The following is a 22783-nucleotide window of genomic DNA, read 5'->3' on the forward strand; positions in this document are numbered from 1 at the left end:
TCTCTATTTAGGCCTTAAATTTTAGAAGACAAATCAAAGCAGTTACCAGATGTTACCTGAGAAGCAATACTTGGGTACTGATTTAATTAAAGTGAAATTGAAGTATTTAAAAAATAAACATAGATAACTTGATTGTAAAGAACCTTAGTTCTTTCGAGGAAACATTTTTGTTTGTTTATTAAATAATTAAGAATATAATAAAGTCCATGTGAAGCATAGAAAATTATTCTGGCAAAAGGGACCCTCTGCTGCTATCTAGGTAGATTACACAGAAGGTAAAGAATAACCTTTCATTTTATAGCAAGTCATTAACCAGTAAACCAAGGAAGCAAGCCCAACAAAATTGAGCAAATGTTGCTAAATTTTAAATACATTTTATAGCTTATTATTAGAATCAGATATTGTAAACTAAGGCAAATACAATTCATTTTCCATGTTTTGTTGTTCTTTATATTCTTTCATGTTCTGAAACAGTTTACTGTAGAGCACTGATTCTTTTTTGGGGATCTGTCACGTCAAAATCATTTTCAGGGGTGCTGGTTGGCTTAGTTGGTGGAGTGTGCAACTCTTGATCTTGGGATCATAAGGTAAAGCCCCACACTGGGCATAGAGCTAACTTAAAAAAAAAAAACCATTTTCAAATAATGCTAAGAGCTTATTTACATTAACATACAATGTGTTCATCATTGGTCTTTTCAAATGAATCAGTAGATTTTTTAAAAATTCTGTTTTTATTTCTAATGTAAATATTGATTGTTACGATCCACATAAATAAAACCTTTTTGGAGTTCTTAATAAATTTTGAGAGTGTAAAGAGACCAAAAAATGGGAGAACTGCTGTAGGACAAAACCACTTTTTCCCTGAAAAATAAAAGCCTGTACATAGTTGTATTTCTCTGTCACTATTGGTCTTAGTGTAATTTCAACCTCTGATAATGATTTAAACTTTTAACCAAAGTAACTATATTTAATTTAAATTTCACATTAAAATACTGAGGTGGAAGAGGTGGAACATTGTGAACTGTTGTATGCAACAAGCATTTTATCAGGCTAGCAAAGCTCATGAGCACATGCAGCTCTCTGCAGACACTGATGCCCCTTTTATACTTTTTTTTGGTAAGGTTTTATGTATTTATTTGAGAGACAGAAAGCAGAGGTGGGGAGGAGCAGAGGGAGAGGGGCAAGCAGGTTCTGCACTGACCGCAGAGCCCAATGCGGAGCTTGAACCCATGACCCCGAGATCACAACCTGAGCCAAAATTAAGAGTCAGAGGCTCAACTGACTGAGCCACCTGCGTGCCCCCCTTTATACCTTCTTAAAGTGGCAAAAATGAGCATTTTCATTAACATGTCCCCAAAATATAGCTTCTTTACAGCATATAAAAATAAGCAACAGTTTATAGAGTTAATTATGCTTAGTAATCAGTCTTGTAAAATTCTACCATTTAAAAAAATTAACTAGATAACCAGTGATTATCTCTTAACTTAATATTGAAGTTTTAAGCTGCCTAAAGATCTTGGAAATCGGTGTCAATACATGTTGTAATAAAAAGTTTGCCAGAGGGGCATCCAGATGGCTCAGTTGGTTGGGCATCTGCCTTCGGCTCAGGTCATGATCCTGGGGTCCTGCGATCGAGGCCTGCATTGGGCTTCCTGCTTAGTGGGGAGTGTGCTTTTCTTTCTCCCTCTGTCCTTCGCCCCCTGTCCCCGCTTGTGCTCTCTCTCACATAAATAAAATCTTAAAAAAAAAAAAAAAAAAGTTTGTCAGAATAATGATTCAACTTAGTTGAGCACAAATTTAGATTTTTAATCATCTGAAATATTTATATAGGCTAATATTAGCTTATCTGAAAAGTAAATCTTTATGTGTTTAGGAGAAACAAAAGCAAGTAGAATTAAATGACTAGTCAGAGAAAATAAATAGCTTTTTTTCATAAAAGCAAAGTTATCAAACTAGGCTTGTTTGCCAAAGTTGTACTTTAATTATGTGAACTTGTACTTTTAAAATGTTTCTGGGGCTCGCGGCTGGCTCATTCAGTGAAGTATGAGACTCTTAATCTCAGGGCTGTGAGTTCAAGTCCCACTTTGGGCATGGAGCCTACTTAAGAAAAATAAAATTTAAATTAAAAATGTTTCTGAGTTAATTCCTGTAAGAATAATTTTTTTAAAAGTCTAGCACATTTAAACTGTTAGAAGTTTAATTTACTTGTTTTCTGGGAATTTGACAAATATTCTATTTATACAAATACTTATTATTATTATTTTTTTTTACTGGCTAGCCAGTCAGAACAGAGTTCCTTTAACCAATGAGAGGTAAAAGCCTTTCTGAACTGCACATATAAAGCTTTATAGCTTTGTTTCTATGATTTCACCCCAGGTCAAGAGACATGAATTGTAGAGATGAAAAAAACAAACAAACCTCACTGGTCCAGATACCAAAGACTTGTTCTTAGTGGGCATGAAATTCTTAACTGATGTGATCTCAAAATAGACAAATAGACAAAAAAGATTACGAAGCCAGAGTGTCTTTTATCTTTTACCCAAGAGATCTCTGTCATCCTTGTAGAGGGATCACCAAATAAGTGGTCAAGCCATAAAACCAAATTCTCAGTCATTGTTACCACTTAGGGGTAATAATTTATTGGCCATGCAGTAATTAAAAACCAAACCAAGGTACAGTTTATAGAGAGGAAACAACAACGACGACCAGAAAAGCAAGAGTCAGCAAAGTTAAATGTATATTGCCACTTGGGTTTTACTTCTGGGATCTAAGAAAAGAGGTACGTAAGCTTAGGCAGCCCGTGAGGTACAGTTCTCTGGCAATGCAGTTTCTTGGCTGTGTCAGGCAAATCCACTGGGCATTTTGGTGGAACCTCCAAAACCATTAAAAGGTAGTTTTCAAAAAAGATAAAATCGTGGCCTTTATACAGATATAATATTAATTAATGAGGGAACTAATGAGCTGTTACAATGTTTGAAAGACAATGGCAAAAAACCAACATAGGCATTTGGGAATGCTGAAATAGATTTATAACTAGAGACACAGCTGGTCACTATCTGCAGGGCAGTAATCTATTGCATTCCACAGACCAAAATGTCTTGCATTTCTTTGGACAAGAGTAATTCGCTTTACTCTCAGTTTTCTACAATTTGTAGAGATTTAAAATATGCCAGTGAAAGGCACAGATCATGTAGAAGTATGTGTTAGAGTAATCATTTTCATTCACTTCAAAATCTTTCACAATTTTTTTGCCATTAGTTGAAAACTTTTTTTTTCATTTTGTCTCTTACTATGCTTACCCTTTTTTTTTTCCATGCAAAGGTTTTTTTTTTTAATTTTTATTTTTTTAGATTTTATTCATTTATTTGAGAGGGAGAGAAAAAGAGAGAGCATGAGGGGAGAAGGGTCAGAGGGAGAAGCAGACTCCCCATTGAGCAGGGAGCCCAACACGGGACCTGATCCGGGAACTCCAGGATCATGACCTGAGCAGAAGGCAGTCGCCTAACCAACTGAGCCACCCAGGCACCCCAAAAGTTATTTATTTTTATGAAGATGAAACTTATCAATCTTTTTCTTCTGAATTTGAGGCATATGAAAGTTTTCATAGTACCAGATTATAGAGGAATCCACTCATTTTTTCTTTTGATACTTGTATGGTTTTATTTTTTACTTTAACAGTTCTGTTCTTTTTTGAATTGTCTTTGGGTATGGTGTAATGAATGGCTCCAGGTTTTAGCTTCTTTTTTAAGTTTGTTATTTATGTAATCTCTACACCCAACATGGGGCTCAAACTCACAACCCTGAGATCATGCTTTTCCAACTGAGTTAGCCAGGTGTCCTGGTTTTATCTTTTTTTTATATGGCAGTCCAACTATCCTAACACCTCTTGTTTAAAAAGCATATTTTTTTCACATTGATTTGAGATGCTGCTATTATCATTTATGGAATTTTCATATGTGGTGGGTCTTTTGTTTCTTTATTCTGTTCATTGTCTATATGTCTATTCATGTGCTATACCATGCTTTTAATTATAGAGACTTTATTGTTATATTTGGTAGGGCTAGCTTTACCTCATTGCTCATGTTTTTCAGGGATTTCCTGGTGACTCTACCTTTTTTAAAATGTTAGTTTATTTTCATTCTTTTGAGTATAGTTGACACATAATCTTACGTTAGTTTAAAGTGTACAACATTTCGATTCAACATTTCTATACTTTATGCCAATGCTTACAGCTACCATCTTTCACCATACAATACTATACAGTACCACTGGATTCACTGTATTCCTGATATCGTACCTTTCATTCCCGAGACTCATTCATTCCATAACTGGAAGCTGTATTTCCCGCTCTTCATCTTTTTTGCTCCTCCTCCTTACCCCTTCCCCTCTGGCATCATTAGTTTATTCTGTGTAAGTATAGATCTGATTCTGCTTTTTGTTCATTTATTTGTTTTTTAGATTCCACATGTAATTGAAATCATGTGGTATTTTACTTTCTCTGACTTATTTCACTTAGCATAGTACCCTCTAGTATATAGATCATCTCTTAAGCTATTAGGCAAACTGCACATTAGATCTGCTCTGGAGAGCTTCACATTTTTTGTTTGATTTTCCAAAGTCTAAGGAAGCAGTCTACATCTGCATTCTTTAATCTGCTTCAAGGATTTTCAATTAAAATTTATTTAGCAATTCAATTTGTTATTCTAGAGGACAAATACAATTTTGTATGTGTTGGATGTTTCAATTTCTCTTCTTTTGCATTTTACCAAGTAGCACAGAAGTCAACAGGAAGAGACATCTCTGGTCAGGAGTGTAAAAACAGGAAGGAGGAAGTCTATTGCAAATCTGTGTTAGCTGGTTATCAATTCACGTTTCACTATGGAGGATGTCCATTAGCGATTCTCATTGTACTTTGTTATTACCCAGAATTAGCGGTAAGTGTTAATGTCAGTATTATAGAATGTCAACCCTAGTTATAGGAAGTAATGCTAACCAATGAACTCTACTAGGCTCTTTCCTATGCATGGGAACAGGATACTGTTAGTGAGAACAAGTCACAGAAATTGCATATAGAGGAAAACAAGGCAAGTAAAATTCAACATAAAAAATACAGAGAATATCACCCTGTATTTTTTGCCTTTGCTTGAGCCTGATGCTTTGACAGGTTGTATGGCCTTTTAAAATATGATTGTATCCTTTTTTTTAAAAATTAGGTATGTCAACTCTGTCATTTAAAAAATTGTTTGGCAGAATGTCTTCAATTGAATTAGAGGAAGCACCTGGGCATCATTTTGTAAAGCATGCTAAGAGTGCATGTGGCAAACTAGCTGAAATATTTCATGCGAGATAACACAGAAGGTGAATATTTTTAAATAAATCTTTTTCACTATTCTGTGATGAAAGAAATTGGATTCTGGGTTTATACACTTTTTTTCCTTCTGGAGTTGCTAGAAACTCACTTACTCTTGATGTTCAGGATACCTATTTGGTTTAGCTACCTAAGAGTGTTTTTTTTTTTTAAAGATTTTATTTATTTATTAGAGAGATAGTGTGAGTTGTGGGAAGGAGAGGGAGAGAGAGAGGGAGAGAGAATCTGAGGCAGACTCTGCGCTGAGTGCAGAGTCCGACGTGGGGCTTGATCTCATGATGGGGAGATCATGACCTAAGCCTAAACCAGGAGTGGGTTGCTTAACTGACTGAGCCATCCAGGCATCCCTCCCCCCGGCAGTGTATTTTTAAGATACTTAGCATATCCTGAATTCTTTACTTAGCTGTACAATGTTGTGGATGTTTTGGAAAAAATAAAAAGTATTGTGTAAAAGCTAGATGGCGGCTGCTGTTGCTGCTTCTGCTTCTGTTTCTGTTTCTCCTCCTTCTCCTTCTTCTCTTCCTCCTACCCCCACCCCTGGTTGACATGTTCTTTTCCTCAGGAGTGTATTAAATTAAACTGTATCTTTAGACCCTTATTTATGGATTATCTTGTGATAATACTTCCCACATTTTTTATGTCGTGGCACAAACAGAAAAACTGAGAGATGGTCTTTGTGGTATGCCTGTAAACTTATTCAGTTGGGAAGATGTACTCTAGTGTATTTATTGATCAGATGAGGGGGTTTGTAAACCCCTTACCATTTTAAGAAATGTTTATGTATGTGTGGGTGTGTGCATGGGTAAGTGTCTTAGGGATTTTTTTTAGTTGTAGGTACCAAACCAAACTGAGTTAACTTAAGGAAATATGAAAAAAAAAAATAGTGGAAGCTTACTGGGTCTCACAAAATTCTAAAGGCAATCATGCTTTTTAAAAGATAGAAATAAAGAGGTAGAAGATTGTGTTTCTTTCTCTGTCTTCATTTTCCTTTGAAGTGTAGCTTTCTCTGCTTCTCTCTGTACTTAGTGGAGGATGACCACCTACAGCTTCCATATGTCAATTTGGCACATGTGGCTGACTGTCTCTGAATTCCAGTTCAAAGTTCTGAACGAGTATATTTGATCGAACCAGTTTGGATCAGTTTGTACACCTCTGGGCAATGTACTATGAGTGGAAAAGACTATTGCTTTTCCAACTTTGTAGATGGTCAGCAGTTCTCAGAGAGAAAGTGTATTATTACAGTTGTGTTTGTGAACTTTTCTGGGGAGAGGATCCATCTTTGATCAAAATCACAGAGGAGGATCTTGCCACTCCCAGGCCACTGTCCAAATAAAGATTAACTAAAATATAACTAAGAGTTATAATAGAGTTCCCACTACTTTGTACATCCTTCATATCAGTTAAACTGTTTGCCTTTTTCACAGTGCCATATCCTTTTCTGCCTGTGTTTACCCATGATTGACTCCCCTCTCTTTATTTCTCCAACTACTCAAATATTACCTATCATTGAATTCTCACCTTAGGTCTCACTTCCTCCATGAAATCTTTGCATCTTAGAACACAGTATTCTAGGTGGATATATATATATGTAATTTTTTTCTTGTGTCTGAGTTCTTATACCATGGATTTTTAAAATGCTATACAGTGTTATTTAGTTGTGTGTGAATGTATGTTTTAATATGTATGTCTTAAATACATGTCTTAAATACAGGCCTAATGAAATTGTCCCTGAGGCCTATGATTGTTATACATATCTGATTAGTTCTGACCATGTTACATAGCGTAATGCCTTGGGTACAGCAGACTCTCAATAAATACTTAATGAACTGAATAAATGAAAAACAAAAGCCTTTTGTTTTATAGAAAGCTTGAAAAATATAGAAGAATAGAGAGGTTTAAAAAAACAGTTGTTTCCTACTACTGAAGGAAAATCATAATTGACATTAATTCTAGTATGAAGAAATTGAAGTAGATTATAGGTCATTGCCTTAGGCACATAGTAAGTGGTGCAGCTAGATGTGAACATAGACCCTTTGGCCTCTGAGCCTGTACTCTTAATCATTATGTTTTGCCTTCTAATTTAGACTATCAGATAATGAAAGCTGCAGTGTAAAACATTATTAAATTTTAACTAAAAAAACCAAAACATGGAAAGGTTTACATTAAGATTGGGAATGGTAAGGAATGTGACTAAGACTATACTCAGGGAGGGAAGGTCCTGTATTTTAAACTTGTCCTTGGTCAGAGGAGGCTCAGATATTAAAATTAACTCACAATAAAGTGATGTAGTTTCCTTATTATTCTGCAGCTCTCAGATACAGGACTCTGGTAACTTTAGTAAGGTCAGTTTCCAGTTTATTCTCTCCAGGAGTTGGGGGCTGCTTGATGCAGGAAAAATCCCTAACCTTTTATCTTCTCCATATTCTTTTTCCAATTCTAAATGATGAAAAAACCAAAACACCAACATCATTCCCTACCCTCCCTTTTCATTCCTATCTTTTCATTCATTCCTATGGTAAAAAGCATGTAAGTCAAATTTGCTTTTAGGCCTGTCTTACAAGAAGGGCTGGTTCTTTTTAGTTTGGTAGACCAGGCCTAATAGAATCTGTGTACAATGGCATGTTTGTTATTTTGTTTTCTGTTTTTGTCATGTCTGAATGTGAAGGTAGGCAACTGTTCTTTGTGTGGCTTGTGAGAGTGTGTGTATATATTGTTGATGTCTGGGTATCGCCAACTTTATGATAAAGGAGCTTAATTTTCAGACTTCATTAATAGAGGCATTGCCATAGTAATAACAAAGATACTCTAGACATGAGCAATGACACTATTACTGACATATTTAAGGTAAATAATTTCAGCAACAGAATGGTGATTTTTGTGCAGTGAGCTGCTTTTACCTTTTCTTGTGTAGTATTTTCCAGCACTTCTTATGGGTCTGAGACTTGGATTGTATACCTGCCCCTGGCCTTTTTAAAGATTTATTTATTTATGAGAGAGAGAGAGAACACACGCTGGGGGAGGGACAGAGGGAAAGGGAAAGATGGAATTTTTAAGCAGACTCCCCGCTGAGCATGGAGCCCATCACACATGTTGATTCCAGGACCTGGAAATCATGATCTAAGCTGAAACCAAGAGCTGAGCCACTCAGGCCACTCAACTGACTGAGCCACTGAGGCGCTCCACTCTGGCCTTTTTAGTAGGAACATTGTGTTGAGCAAATCTTTAACTTCTCAGACCTTCATTTCCTTTGTCTGTGAAATAGAGATAAAACCAGTTGCCCTGTTTCCCAAGGGTTCTTGGGATCAAATGCAATGATGTATTATGTAAAATTGCTCTGTGGATTGCAAAGTACTAATACAAAGCTAAAAGCTTATTTTTATTTATTTATTTTTGTTAATTACATTCTGCTTTTGAGTGGACACAGAATTGTTCTTCTCATCTTACTCTTGTCTCTGCAAAGCTGTGAAATGACCAACAGCAGTGGACTGTGGTCAGGATCAATAGTGGGGATTGAGATCAGCCTTATATCAGGGTAACCATGTTTGTTTTCCTCCATACTATTTGTGAATTATACTTATTTGTTAAAATTTTTTGTCTTTTGAAAAACATTATAAAAATTAAATTGTTTATTAATATATATTTATTTTTAAAATGTATGGTTTTGAATGCTTTCTTCCAAAGTTCAAATTAAATAAATCTATATGTGACTTTCATTTTTAATATATTGTGCAGTTTAGTAAAGTTCTTGTTTTTACTTCAGGATCTACTTATATGATGGTAGGTTTTCTAGGTCCTCCAAAAATTATGAGCCTGGAATTGTCAGAAAATGTTTATGGTGTTTATGGTTCTTTTCTACTTTTAACCGTTTTATTAAAGTAATAGGTATCGGGATAAAGCAGCTTCAAAAAAGAGGAAACATTATTTGATTTTACAGTTTTTGTTAATTTGGTTGAGTATGAGATTCACACCATGTTTTGATGCAGTAGTAAAAGAAAATATTTGGATTTATACTTTTTGGTGAAGGGTGCCCTCTAGTGACCCTATTCTTTTTATTAAGATTTGCACTTCTTTACATTGTTTCGGCACTTGTGAATTGAATATAGAAACACAAGACACCTTCAGTTCTCAAAGAATTTAGATGAAGTATACACTAAATAATTAGAGAATAAATTTTATGTGTTATACAAATAAATAAAAGGTAAATTTTTAAAAAGATAGTGTTATATAAACTAATCAAAGGGGGAAATTTCAGGTAGTGGGTAAGTTACTATCCAGTGTGGTTATTGATGAAATTTTCCTAACGGAACTGTCTGGAGCTGAATTTTGAAGGAATATTAAGATTGAAGCATATTGGAGTGCCTGGGTGGCTCTGTTGGTTAAGCATCTGCCTTCGGGCTCAGGTCATGATCCCAGGGTCCTGGGATAGAGCCCCACATCGGGCTCCCTGCACAGTGGGGAGCCTGATTCTCCCTCTCCTCCTGGCTTATGTTCTCTTGCTATCTCTCTTTCTCTCTCAAATAAATAAATAAAATCTTAAAAAAGAAAAAAAAGATTGAGGCATATCTCGTGGGGAAAGGGCATCCTGCAGTGGAAAAAGAAGTTATGGTCAGTACCAAAAAGGACTAGTGCCAAAAGGAAAAAAGAGATAGAAGGAAAAAAAAGGAATTATTTAGGAAAATATTTAAATTTAATTATCAAATTTACATATTTTATGCTGATGTTCAAATAATTTGTATTGTACTTGTAAACCTTCTTTTTTCAGGGATTCAGGAAAGATTTGGCTGGGCATTTTGTGACTTGGGGTTTTTCGTACAGTTGCAGTCAGATATTAGTTGCTACTGGGGCTGAAATTATCTGGACTAGACAGCCAAGATGACTTACATTGCTGGTAGTTGATATAGCTGTCATTCTGGAGTGTTCACATATGTGGTCTCTCCAGCACTTTTTTATTTATTTATTTATTTATTTATTTATTTAGAGAGAGGGAGAGAGTGCACATGCAGAGGGAGCAGCAGGCAGAGGGAGAAGCAGGCTCCCCACTGAGCCAGTTGCTGAGCCAGGAGCTGGATGCGGACCAATCCCAGGACCCTGGGATCCTGACTTGAGCTAAAGGTAGACACTTAATGAACTGAGCCAGGCGTCCCTCCAGCATTTTAAGGATAGATTTCTTACATGTTGGGTGGCTTTCCCCAGAGTGGGTGTCTAAAGAAATCCTGGGAAAAGCTGCATGGTTTTTTCTAGTTTCTGAAGTTGCATGTGATTACTTCTGTCATATTCCATTGGACAAAGTACTCAGAAGCCTGCACAGATTCAAAAGAAGTAGGGGATATAGATCCCACCTCTCAATGGAAAGTGTGTTGAGGAATTTTGGACCTATGTTGTAAAACTACTTCATTTATTTTCCTACCTTTTTGAAGAATTATGCACAATACAGATAAATTTTTAATGATATAGGGATCAGTAAACCTCTGTGTTAAAGTTAACTGTGCATATATATGTTTTCTGCACCTGATTTTCACTTTCTATTGCATATGGTTGGTACTTAATGAATATTGTTGGAAAGAATACTCCTTTGTCTTTATCCAGGTGTTACTGTTTTGGAGCTATTTCATTTCTTATTTACTCCTGGATTACAGAGTGTCAGGGAAAGTTATGGGAACATTGTTATTCATGTGTGATATATTTGATAAAATGGTTGGGAAAATGTTAGGAGTACTGGGTATGATAATTTTATATTGACTACTTTTTTCTTGCTATTTTATATTACTAAGTAGAATTATATGTATTTTTTCCAACATCAAGTGATACTTTAAGCAAGCCTTTTGTGCATTTAAGGTAGTGAGATGGTATATTTGCTATTTGTTGCTTAAAAGAAAAAAAACGGGGGCCCTTCTCCCAAATGATAACTCATTTGCTATCTTTGATTAATATTTTAGCTCTTTGTTTTTCACATGGTTGCTACTGAAATTTTGGGCACCTTAAATCAAAAGGCTCCTGAAGGGAATTGCACAACCAATTTGTTGAATTTACCAAATTTACTGGTATACAAAAAAACTGTCTTTTTAAAAAAAAAGATTTATTTGTTTATTTTAGAGAGAGAGGAGGAGAGATCAAGGGAGAGAGAGCACATGCTAGTGAGGGTAAGGACAGAGGGAAACAGAGAGAATCTCAGGCAGACTCCCCACTGAGTGTAGAGCGTGATGCTGGGCTCAATCCCATGACCCTGAGGTCATGACCTGAGCTGAAATCAAGATTTGGATGCCCAACTGACTGAGCCACCCAGGTGCCCCCCAAAATCTGTTTTTAAAAATTCGGGGGGGGGCGCCTGGGTGGCTCAGTCGTTACGCATTTGCCTTCGGCTCAGGGTGTGATCCCAGGGTTCTGGGATCAAGCCCCACATCAGGCTCCCTGCTCTGCTGGGAGCTCCGCTGGGAGCCTGCTTCTTCCTCTCCCACTCCCCCTGCTTGTGTTCCCTCTCTCGCTGGATATTTCTCTGTCAAATAAATAAATAAAATCTTAAAAAAAAAAAACTTTTTGGGGGCGCCTGGGTGGCTCAGTCGTTAAGCGTCTGCCTTTGGCTCAGGGCGTGATCCTGGCATTCTGAGATCAAGCCCTGCATCAGGCTCCTCTGCTGGAAGCCTGCTATTCCTCTCCCACTCCCCCTGCTTGTGTTCCCTCTCTCACTGGCTGTCTCTCTGGCAAATAAATAAATAAAATCTTAAAAAAACAAAACAAAACTTTTTGAGTGTTTTAGCAAGCAGTTTGTATTGTATAGGATGGTTTTATTAGGTTTTGAAATTTTCTTTCTTTTTTTTTTTTTTTAAGATTTTATTTATTTATTTGACAGAGAGTGAGACAGCCAGGAGGGAGGGAGCACAAGCAGGGGGAGTGGGAGAGGAAGAAGCAGGCTCCCAGAAGAGCATGGAGCCCGATGTGGGGCTCGATCCCAGAACCCTGGGATCACGCCCTGAGCCAAAGGCAGACGCTTAACGACTGAGCCACCCAGGCACCTCATAGGTTTTGAAATTTTCTGATTAGTTTTTCTATTATTATTTTTAACATTATCTTCATAGCATCATTTTTAGGAATATTTAATTTGTCAAAAGCTGATAATAGAGTGGTTAATTGTCTTATAAATTTACTTAATATTCAGAAAAAGGTATGTCAGTAAGCAAAATGCAAATGTTAGTAAGCAAAATGTTAGTAGCAAAATGTTAGTAAGCAAAATTTCAGTACTAATTAGATCAGTACCTAGAATCTGAAAAGCATTCAGTATAAATATGAAATTATTAAAGTATCACAAGCAGTCTCACTAATNAAATTTCAGTACTAATTTAGATCAGTACCTAGAATCTGAAAAGCATTCAGTATAAATATGAAATTATTAAAGTATCACAAGCAGTCTCACTAATATGAAATACCACATCTTAATTACTAATAATTAGAAGTAGAAAATTAAGATTAGTATTTAGACATTAAGTTTGATATGACATTTGAAACACTGGTGAAAGAATAGTAAAAATGATTATGGACTGGAAGAATAAAGAGTGCTTGAAAGGAGGTAAAAGCAATTTTTTTATTACTGGAAATATAGAATTAAGGCTAATATATCATTTTAAGAGCTAGCAGAAAATATGGTTAATGTTTGAAAAATTTAAAAACGACATTAAAAATCATCCAATGGAAATTAGAAGTAGCTGATACAGTTTTACCAGAGATAAAACAGTGCACATTTCTTTTTTTTTTTTTTTAAGATTTTATTTATCAGAGAGAGAGAGAGAGATTGCATGCATGCGCGTGCGTGTACACACACGCGAGCAGCCAGGAGGGCGGCAGGAAGGGGCAGAGGGAGAAGCAGTGTCCCCACTGAGCAAGGAGTCAGATACAGGACTCAATCCCAGGCACCTCATAGGTGGGACCCTGACCCTAGCGAAGGCAGATGCTTAAGCAACTCAGCCACCCAGGTGTTTCAGACATTTCTTTTCTGATTAAAGTTTGTAGAAAGTATTGACACCAACAGTAAATGCGGTGTTAATGCCCAGGGATTCTTGAATAATATTTTTGCCTTTAGCTTTACAGTATTTTGGAAGTCTATTACCTTGCTATTCTTTAAACAGTGTTTCAGATGTCATATCAAACTTAATGTCTAAATACTAATCTTAATTTTGTATTTTTTTTTAAGATTTATTTATTTTATTTATTAGACAGAGAGAGACAGCCAGCGAGAGAGGGAACACAAGCAGGGGGCGTGGGAGAGGAAGAAGCAGGCTCCTAGCGGAGAAGCCTGATGTGGGGCTCGATCCCGGAACGCCGGGATCACGCCCTGAGCCGAAGGCAGACGTTTAACCGCTGTGCCACCCAGATTAATGATTAATCTAATCATTAATAATTAAGATTAGGTATTTCATAATTTTTCCTTAACAGCAGTTGATTGACATTTAATAAAATTCATAGGAAAGTCTGCCAATGTTTAGTATTTTAACGGTGATGACTTTAGGTGAGTATCTTCACATTATTCTGTGTAGGGCTTGGCTATGCTCTTTTGTAGTTATGCAGTAGAATATCTGTTCTATTGGAGAACGAAGGATTCTGAGATGGAGAAAGGCCATTTTTATTCTGTCTAGAAAACTATAGTGCTTCAGTAAATACAGGTAGTTTAGGGAAATTGGGATTGGGTATTTGAGATTTTATCAATTTTTTAAAAATGTAAACATTTTACTAGAAGTTAAAAAGTCATTTCTCAGCAAATAAATGCAGGTATCCCCTGTTTTTTTAAAGTTTATGTTACATCAGTTCACTTTTACAAAAGACCTACGTTAATACCTGTTTCCCCTAACTGAAAGAAATCCAAAGAGGATTTTTGCTTTTGTGAAAAAAGACAGAAAGTGAAAATTGCAGTCAGCAGCATGAGCAGCAGGAGTGGCACTGCCAAGCTCCTTCCTGGGGATCTACACTTAGCATCAAACAGCCATAGCTCTGAACTGTGTTTGTGAGCATCTGTGTTTTATCTTTGTTTTGTACATTTGTTAGCAAGATGTATTCTAAGATATATCAGAAAAACCTAAGAGAGGTTTTTTTTGGGGGGTCTGGGAATGCTCAGAAAAATTTCTGTATAAATTAGTAATAATTGCTTCTTCAGTCTACACGATTTTTGTTTCATAGGAGCTCTCTACCTTCAGATAGTAGGAGAAACCTGTACATTTTATGCTCTTTACAGTTATTGTTATGGAATTTTTTTTACAGTGAAAGTATGATGAAAGAAAAAGATACTGAAAATGGTATAACAATATTATGTGCCTTTTGGCAAAAAATATCCTAATGTGTTTCCAATAATAAAAGAGTCCTTTTTCACATAATATTTCGTGAATGTTGTTTGTTTTCCATCAAAAAGATGTTCTCCTTAAAAAAACTGGAATATGATTAATAAATCATTTATCTTCTTAATAGAATAGAGTATTTGTCCCAGAACTTGAAGTAGTCTGAGTTCCTCCATTAAGACATTTGATTTGATAACATTAATTTTTAGAGAAGCAATTTTAACAATTTAATGTTCTTAGTTTTTCTTATATCTCTTTTATTACCACTAGGTGGAGCCCTGTACATACAATTCAAGAAGGCATTTCTGAAAGATGATTTACTTGTTTAAATGCTATAAGCCTGATACATCAGATGGTCAAATAATGTATGATAACTCATATTTCAACATTTTGCTTTGGGGTGGAAGATTAGATAAATTGAAGATAGGAAATGTGTACTAAGCAATGATTTAAAGCACATACATTGTTTTTATGCATTCCTACTTGCTAAAATTAAAATATATAAATTAAAATCTCTTAGTGTACCATACTCTATCCTTATTTTCTGTTCACATGAAATTTTTAAGTCATCCTTTCTTTTAAATTTATTTTACATCTGCCTTTTGGTGTGATTAGCTTTACATTTTGGTAGAAGTAAGGCTTTATTGTGCTAAGCTTTTGGAAGGGAAGACTGAACTCTCTTACATTGAAGTTATTATATGTATAATTGACACTTGACCAATGTGGCGGTTAGGGGTCACTGACCCCCGGTGCAGTTGGAAATCTGCATATAACTTTTGACTCCCCAAAGACTTAACTACTAATAGCCTGTTGTTGACCAGAAGCCTTATGATACCATAAATAGTCAATTAACACATATTTTGTATGTTATGTGTATTATATACTGTATTCTTGCAATCAAGCTAGAGAAAAGAAAATGTTATTAAGAAAGTTTTAAGGAAGAGACAGTACTGTACTCTATTGAAAAAAATTGCGTGAAAGTGTACCCACGCAGTTCAAATCGTTGTCCAAGGTTCAACTGTATATGGAGCACTAATTTATAACCTTAGTGGATGTGGGATAGTGGAAAATTTACCAGCTTTCTGGTTTTGCCATATGTCTGTGTGTATTTGTTTATAGGATTTGATTAGGCTTGTCGGTAGACATTGTAGCATTCTGAGGAACATTTTAAAAGCAGAAAGATTCATTAAAATTGTATATTGCTTGTACAGTATGTATTTGGTACATTAATAATTAGATGGATAAAACTGTTAACTGACTTAGGGTTCAAAGATTGAATAGTGCTGAATGGTATTTCCTTTCTTGTCCTGCAGATCAAAATTTCGAAGAATAAAAGCTGTCATTCAAAGACAAGAAAAAATAGATTTTTTAGAGCCTTCAGCTGAGGTTAGACAAGTAAAGGGCCCTTAGTTTTCTCTACTTCGTATTTTGCTCCTCTATATTTTGTTGCATTTGAAATTTAATACTGCCTAACAATTAGCTATGCCTCAGTTCTCGTCCTTTTTTTCTGTCCATTGGATGATTTCACCTGATGGGTGCAACAGTGCACATCAGGGATTCCCTATCGAGTCATTCTCAATTGTTGATCTTCAAAGGTGATCTGGTTAGTTGCTATGCCCATAACTTCTCTGCATTCCTTGCTGCTTATCACCATTTCTGATTGGAGAGTTTATGTGACATAAAGGTTAAGAGCGCTGGCTTTGGAATCAGGTAGACTTGGGGTTAAATCTTGGCCCTACTACTGTGTGACTTTGGACTTAAAGTCTTCATCTTCCCAAACTACATTTGTATTTTGGGATGCTAATAGAATCTACCTTGTAAAGCTGTAGTGAATATTAATGAGATAATGCATGCGAAGTACTTAATAGTAAGTACTTGGTGTGTTACTGTGTTTTTTTTTTTTTTATCTTCACCACATTAAGCCAGAAGCAGCAGTTATGACTCCTATTTAGTCAGTTCAGTCACTGTGAGGAATTGTTGACAGGGAGTGCACATCTTCTCTGCTTTCCATATCCTCCCTCCACTGTCTTTCCAAGATATCTCTAATTAAACGTAGGTCCTTTCAGAGAAAAGATGGATAATTCCTACTATGTATATGGTGCAGGAAATACTTGGGAGAGGAATTGCTTTTGCTTTTTTCCCTTTTCCAATTTTCCTGTGCATATCCACTCTTTCTCCTTTCCTGTTTGTCTCTATTCACTCAGCTATTTATTGTTGGCTTTATTAGCAAATTTTCAGACTAATTATTTCTAATATTTTCACCAGAGTGAATAGAGGGTTAAATCAACTACATGTATTCATTCCACTTTGAGTGCTTGTGTCTGGCTTATAGATTTGTGCTGCATCTATTAAGTTGAGAAAGTCAGAACTAGGAACTTCCTAGGGTCTTTTTCAGGGCCAAATTCTATCTTGTGATGAATTTTGGATTCTGGCACTTGCTTGAGCCTTCAGTACATTTTAAAAAATGCAATTTATTTTTGTGGTTTAGAATGTTTCCTCATCTCCACTTCTTTTATTTCTGTGTACTCTGCTCAGAATGATCTTATTGATATGGGTTATGGATGACACGCAGGTTATATCAGCTTGGGCTGCAGCTTGTATTTATGTCTGTAGCAGCAAGTGGTTATCAGGAGTCAGGAGAGACTAAGACTTAGTAGTAAAAGATGGATCATTCACAGGACTGATTCCTTAATGGTATTTTTATTGGGGCTTACAGTTCTATTTTAACAGCAGAAGGCATGGGATATAAATAGTTCACCCATTTCATGCTTTGGTTTTCTATTAATGGGGGGGTGAGTATTGCATATGTTCTGATACTGCTTTTCTCCATACTCATAACATCAGTAGAAAAAGAGGCATTCACCTGGGATGCTATACTAGATGCACTGGCAGTGTCTTGAATTTTTATAAATTAGAAGTAGTTTTGTTTTTAAAATCTGGAGAATAAATTAGAAAGACACACCAAAAGATGGACTTTAAGAACTTTCTAGAATAAAATAGACTTCTGGAAAATAACTGTTGTTTTTCTTTTTGTTTATATGTTATTAATATTTTTTAAAGAGATAACAGTATTACTTTTGCACTGACAGAGGCAAACCCTCTTTGGAGGGACATTGTAGTGGGGCAGTCCTGAAATATCTCTTAGATTTTTGCTACAATGCTACAGCTGTAACAGAAAAAAGAGAGTACAATTCTTTTGGTATGTTCTGTTTACTACCTGGTTTTTTAAGAGCCAGATAAATTACAAACTTGTACTAAAATAGGTTAAAAAAATTTAGAAATGTGTGTATATATATTACTTCAATATGTGTTCATAGTTATGGTAACATTCTAGGCAGGATGATGGTGGCTTAGTCCAGGCTGGCACCAGTAGAGGTTGTAAAATGTGGTTGGATTTGCTGGATTATTTTGGTGGGGAGAGCAATAGGAAGAACTGTCGGGTGATTTCAAGGTTTTTTGCCAGACCAACTAGAATAGTTTACTGAGATGAAGGAAGACTGAGAGGAGCAGGTTTGAGGAAGAAAGTAGGAAATCATTTTGGACATATTTGAGATGCTTATCAGATATGCAGTTGGAGAAATATATGAGTTTGAAGTTCAGGGGAGAGGTTGGGGCTAGAAACATAAATTTGGGAGGTGTCAGTGTTCTTATGGAATATAAAACTCCAAATCTGGATGAGACTGAGAGAGTAGCATAGGTAGAAAAGAGAAGATGTCCAGAATCAGAGCCTAGTTCCGGCTCAGCTTTTAAAGGCCCAAATTTTTAATAATTGCTACGCAATATTGCTATCTCTAGTATTATAATATGTACTCATTAAAAAATCTATAACATGGAGGCTACACTCAAGAAGCTTATGGTTGATATGAAGAAACAAAATATAGGATGTATATTTGAAAGGTTTAAATTACAGTACAACGTATAATGTATGTACATGTCACAATGAGTGGAAAGGAGTGTAAATTTACCTATTCTGCTTATGAAGAGATTACTTGGCATGGAAATGATTGACAAAGTCCTATTGGAGGAAATGGGAATTGAACTAAATCTCAAACAATAGGCAGCAGATTGGGGGGGCAGAAAAAGAATACGGATTAAAATTAACATCAGGAAAAGTCATATAAGGCAGGGTCTAGGAGAGTTCAAAGCGGAGTCTTCCAGTAGTCCTTTCCCAGTGGTCATGTAGACAGCACTTCTCTCAGCAATGATGTGTGCCAGTAATCATGGAGCATTGCCAATCACCTAAGCCATTGTGTCCAGGATTTTTCCTGGGGGTTGGTCACATAGACATGGGTGACTGCCGTGAATTGCTTACCCTTAGTCTGTAGACTCTCTGGAGCTGATACAATGTGGCTGAAGGCCCCCATCCACTCTAAATCACATTGTAAACCACTTTGCTAGCCTTGATTATTTGGCATTGCCCAAGGCCCCCAAGTAAAAACAACTATCAGGTAGGACATTCTGAAGGCTTACCTCCCAGGAGCTGGGGGCAAGGGCCAAACCTTTCCTTGGGCAAGGTTAATCCTTTTCTGAATGGTGGTTGGCAGGGAGGTGATGCCCTCTATGTGGAGATAGCATGAGCTGAGATACAGTAGGAATATGTACACCATATTTAGAGAACATTGTGGTGACTGTAGTATGGCCTTGTGCTTGAGAATATGAACTCTGGAGCCAGATTGCCAGGATTCATACTCATCTGTCCCTTGCTAGTGTGGAATTTACAGCAGTTACATAATCTGTAACTTCTGTAAAGCAAGAGTAATAATAATACTTACTTTATACAAGTTTGTTGTGAGGATTAAAAAATTAATATATAAAGCACTTAGAATATGTCCTGACACAGTAAGTACCATAGAAATCAGGAGTTTGTTCATCGTTCTTTAATCATTCACTCAGTGATTCTTTTTTGAACACTAGTATACTAAAGACTCATGTCCTGAGCCTCAGACCTTTATTTCCTGATATCCAGACAGTTTCCAGATATCTAGAGGGTGTGGGGTTCACTTAATAACATGTTCAAAAAGAAATTATTTTTCATACAAATGATTTCTACTAGTGACAGTACTATCAATCCAGTTTTATTTTAAGATTATCAGCCCTTGCGGGCGCCTGGGTAACACAGTCAGTTAAGCGTCCAACTCTTAGTTTCAGCTCAGGTCATGATCTTGTGGTCCTGAGATTGAGCCTTGCATCAGGCTCTGTGCTCAGCATGGAGACTGCTTGAGATTCTCTCTCCCCCTTTCCCTCCCCCTCTCCCTTTTGTGCTTTCTCCCTCTCTGAAATAAATAAGTCTTTTTTTAAAAAAAAGATTATGAGCTGTTGCTATAAAGTTAAAACTTGTATTCAGTTGGCAATCAAAGAACTTAATATGTAGAGAATTGTTGATCCATAGTTATATTATGAAGTGGGATTCATTGTGATGCCTGTGCATTTATTCTGTTGCCTCAACTGTTACTTGAAGATAGCTTGCTATGTAAATTGGCCTGTGGTATCAGTGATGGAAATGATACCTTTCTAAAGAAAGGATTTATCATAATATGCTGCTGCTTGAGGGCTCACACTTGTAGAATTGCACTCCCTTCTGCTGTGCCATCATTTTTTTGGTTTTTTGTTTTTTGTTTTTAATATATCAGTCCTGATGACATTTTTTCCCCTTCCCTTTGGACCATGATAAGCTTCAGAGTGGTGACTTTGGGAGCAGGGTAATTTAGAGTGAAGAGACCTTTATGCTGGAGAAGTAATTTGCATGTAAGAGATAGGAAGGTGTTTTTTAGGTGTGTTACAGGCTTGCTTACTTTAAACAATTTAACTTATGTTCTGAAGTAACTGTAATTTAATGTTGGTACTATATCATACTATGATGAATGGCTTTAATTGTATATTTAAAAATCATATTCACAGGCTTAAATCTGGATGTCAGAATTAAGTAATTCTTGAAATGTATGAATGTCTCCTTAATATACTGATTACAAAGCAAAAACAAATTATTAGCTATTGCAAAGAATGGGCTTAATAAAGGATAAATTTTGGTGAACTGGGAAGTTAATGTTAGTTTTCTTTTTTGTGTACATTCAGGTCTGTGTATGATGACCAACCAAATGCACACAAGAAGTTCATGGAAAAGTTAGATGCTTGTATCCGTAATCATGACAAGGAAATTGAAAAGATGTGTAATTTTCATCATCAGGGTTTTGTAGATGCCATTACAGAGCTCCTTAAAGTAAGGACTGATGCAGAAAAACTGAAGGCAAGAAATATTTTAAAATTCTCTTTATTTTTAATGCTCTCATTAAATTTGTGAAGTATTAGTTTGTAGTGCATATGTACAAATCATTATTAAATGTACTATTTTCAAGGAGGGAATTAGTGTGTATATTTGGAAATGCTCTTTATGCTCTATTAACATAGTTGTCATGCTAATGACAGGCGTAATCTCTTTTTTGTAAAGCAAGTAATGCATTGACTTAACAGGATTTCTTTCCATGCAGGGAAGTGAACTAAAAAAATTCATACAAAAGAAGGCCTCATTTGCAGTTTTAGAATTTTAAAAATGGCAATTAGTATCATAGTAAAAAGCTATCCTCTAAAAATTAAAAAAAAAACATGAGTGTGTTCTCACAATTATTTAATATTGAAACTTTTTTTTAGTTTAATAGAGCATAATTTTCTTAAAGAAAGTTGATCTGTATTTTCTGCCACACAGCAAAAAACATTTATTAAATGAGACCTGTATTTGTTCAGTCAGAATAAAAAGTATTTAGTTGTAAGAATTGGCCTATTTATCTTTCTTTACATTTGGAGAATTTAGCAGATAAAATGACCCCGGTTCACTAAAGGTTATGATCAGAAAACTATTACATAAAGGATATTCAGATAACAAGAGACCAAATACAGCATCAATGAGGTCACTGAGCATCTTTGTTCAGAAATTAATGAGATTTTTAATAAACTAGAATGTGCTTCCTTACTATGATGACCTAATGAGTCACTTAATATGTGGGAAAATTTGAGGTTGAGCTTTGTCTGCACCTGCAGCATTAAAATGTTGCTGTGGATTGAAATTTCCGTGTTTGATGTTAATCAACCACCCAGTGTTTGCATTCAGCAAAGTATGAATGTTTAATTACCATAAAATGCAATCACCATTTCATACAGACAATGAATGGCACATAGACCTCATTGAAGTTATCAAAAAGGGACCAGTGGTCAATTGGGTCAATGATTTGAATTGTTTGACAGACTTCGAGAAGCAAGTAAAGTTCAAAAATCTAGATTAAATTTGAGAAGTTTGCCACAGAATCTGTTAAAAAGAACTGTCATAAGTAATTGAAGTTAACAAAAGCCCTTTTCAATCAAAAGTTCAAGTTCAAGCTGTAGAGTTAATTTGAATTTGCATTTCTTTGTTCCAAGTTTCTCATGAAGCATGATCTGATTACAAGGGTGAGCAGTTATATCAGGGCAGTTATATGCATATTTGTCTAACTAAGGTGAATTTATTTTTAAGGTGCAAGTCACTGATACCAACCGAAGATTTCAAGATGCTGGAAAGGAGGTTAGAATACGATACATTTCTTGCATACTCAATATGTGGATGCAATTTAACTGTTTGCTTAAAAATATGAGCATTTCTTCTTTTCTAAGGTGATAGTCCAAACAGAAGATATTATTCGATGTAGAGTTCAGCAGAGGAACATTACAACAGTAGTAGAAAAATTGCAGTTATGCCTTCCAGGTGAGTTAAACTTGTCTATAATGTAATGCTTGGCTTGGTAAAATTATAATTTAATGATAGCATATGGTCTTTATTCATTATGGGAATTACAGATTTTTTGGTGATTGCCCCCAAAAGCTCATGGTTATCTTTCTTATCTATTTTAGTCCTTGAATTTTCATGATTTTCTTATCTTATAAAGTTTTGTTTGATAATCTGTCACATCAGATTCCTAGAACAACCTGTACCTCTCCCATTTCCTTCCTGCCTAGTTTGTCCTTTGTCCCTCACCCCCCTCCCACTGCTTTTTTGTTTTTCCTCAGAATACTTTCCCATGGAGGAGAGTGTCTTTTGATTACATTTCCTTGCCTTTTCCTAATTCGCCTAATT

The 22783-nt window shown here is 35.8% G+C and overlaps 1 protein-coding gene across 3 annotated transcripts in view; it reads left to right on the top strand.

Moving 5' to 3' along the window:
* The window catches only part of EXOC6 (exocyst complex component 6), a 236130-nt gene that overhangs the window by 28207 nt on the left and 185140 nt on the right, over positions 1-22783 (top strand). For all 3 annotated transcript variants that reach the window (XM_019796276.2, XM_002916102.4, XM_034662963.1), the window contains exons 2-4: positions 20758-20929; positions 22187-22234; positions 22324-22414. In XM_019796276.2, coding sequence (XP_019651835.2) covers positions 20758-20929; positions 22187-22234; positions 22324-22414 — 311 coding nt within the window. The remainder of the gene's footprint in view (positions 1-20757; positions 20930-22186; positions 22235-22323; positions 22415-22783) is intronic.

The sequence above is a fragment of the Ailuropoda melanoleuca genome, chromosome 6 (genome assembly GCF_002007445.2).
Source record: "Ailuropoda melanoleuca isolate Jingjing chromosome 6, ASM200744v2, whole genome shotgun sequence".
In the NCBI taxonomy this organism is placed as follows: Eukaryota; Metazoa; Chordata; class Mammalia; order Carnivora; family Ursidae; genus Ailuropoda; species Ailuropoda melanoleuca.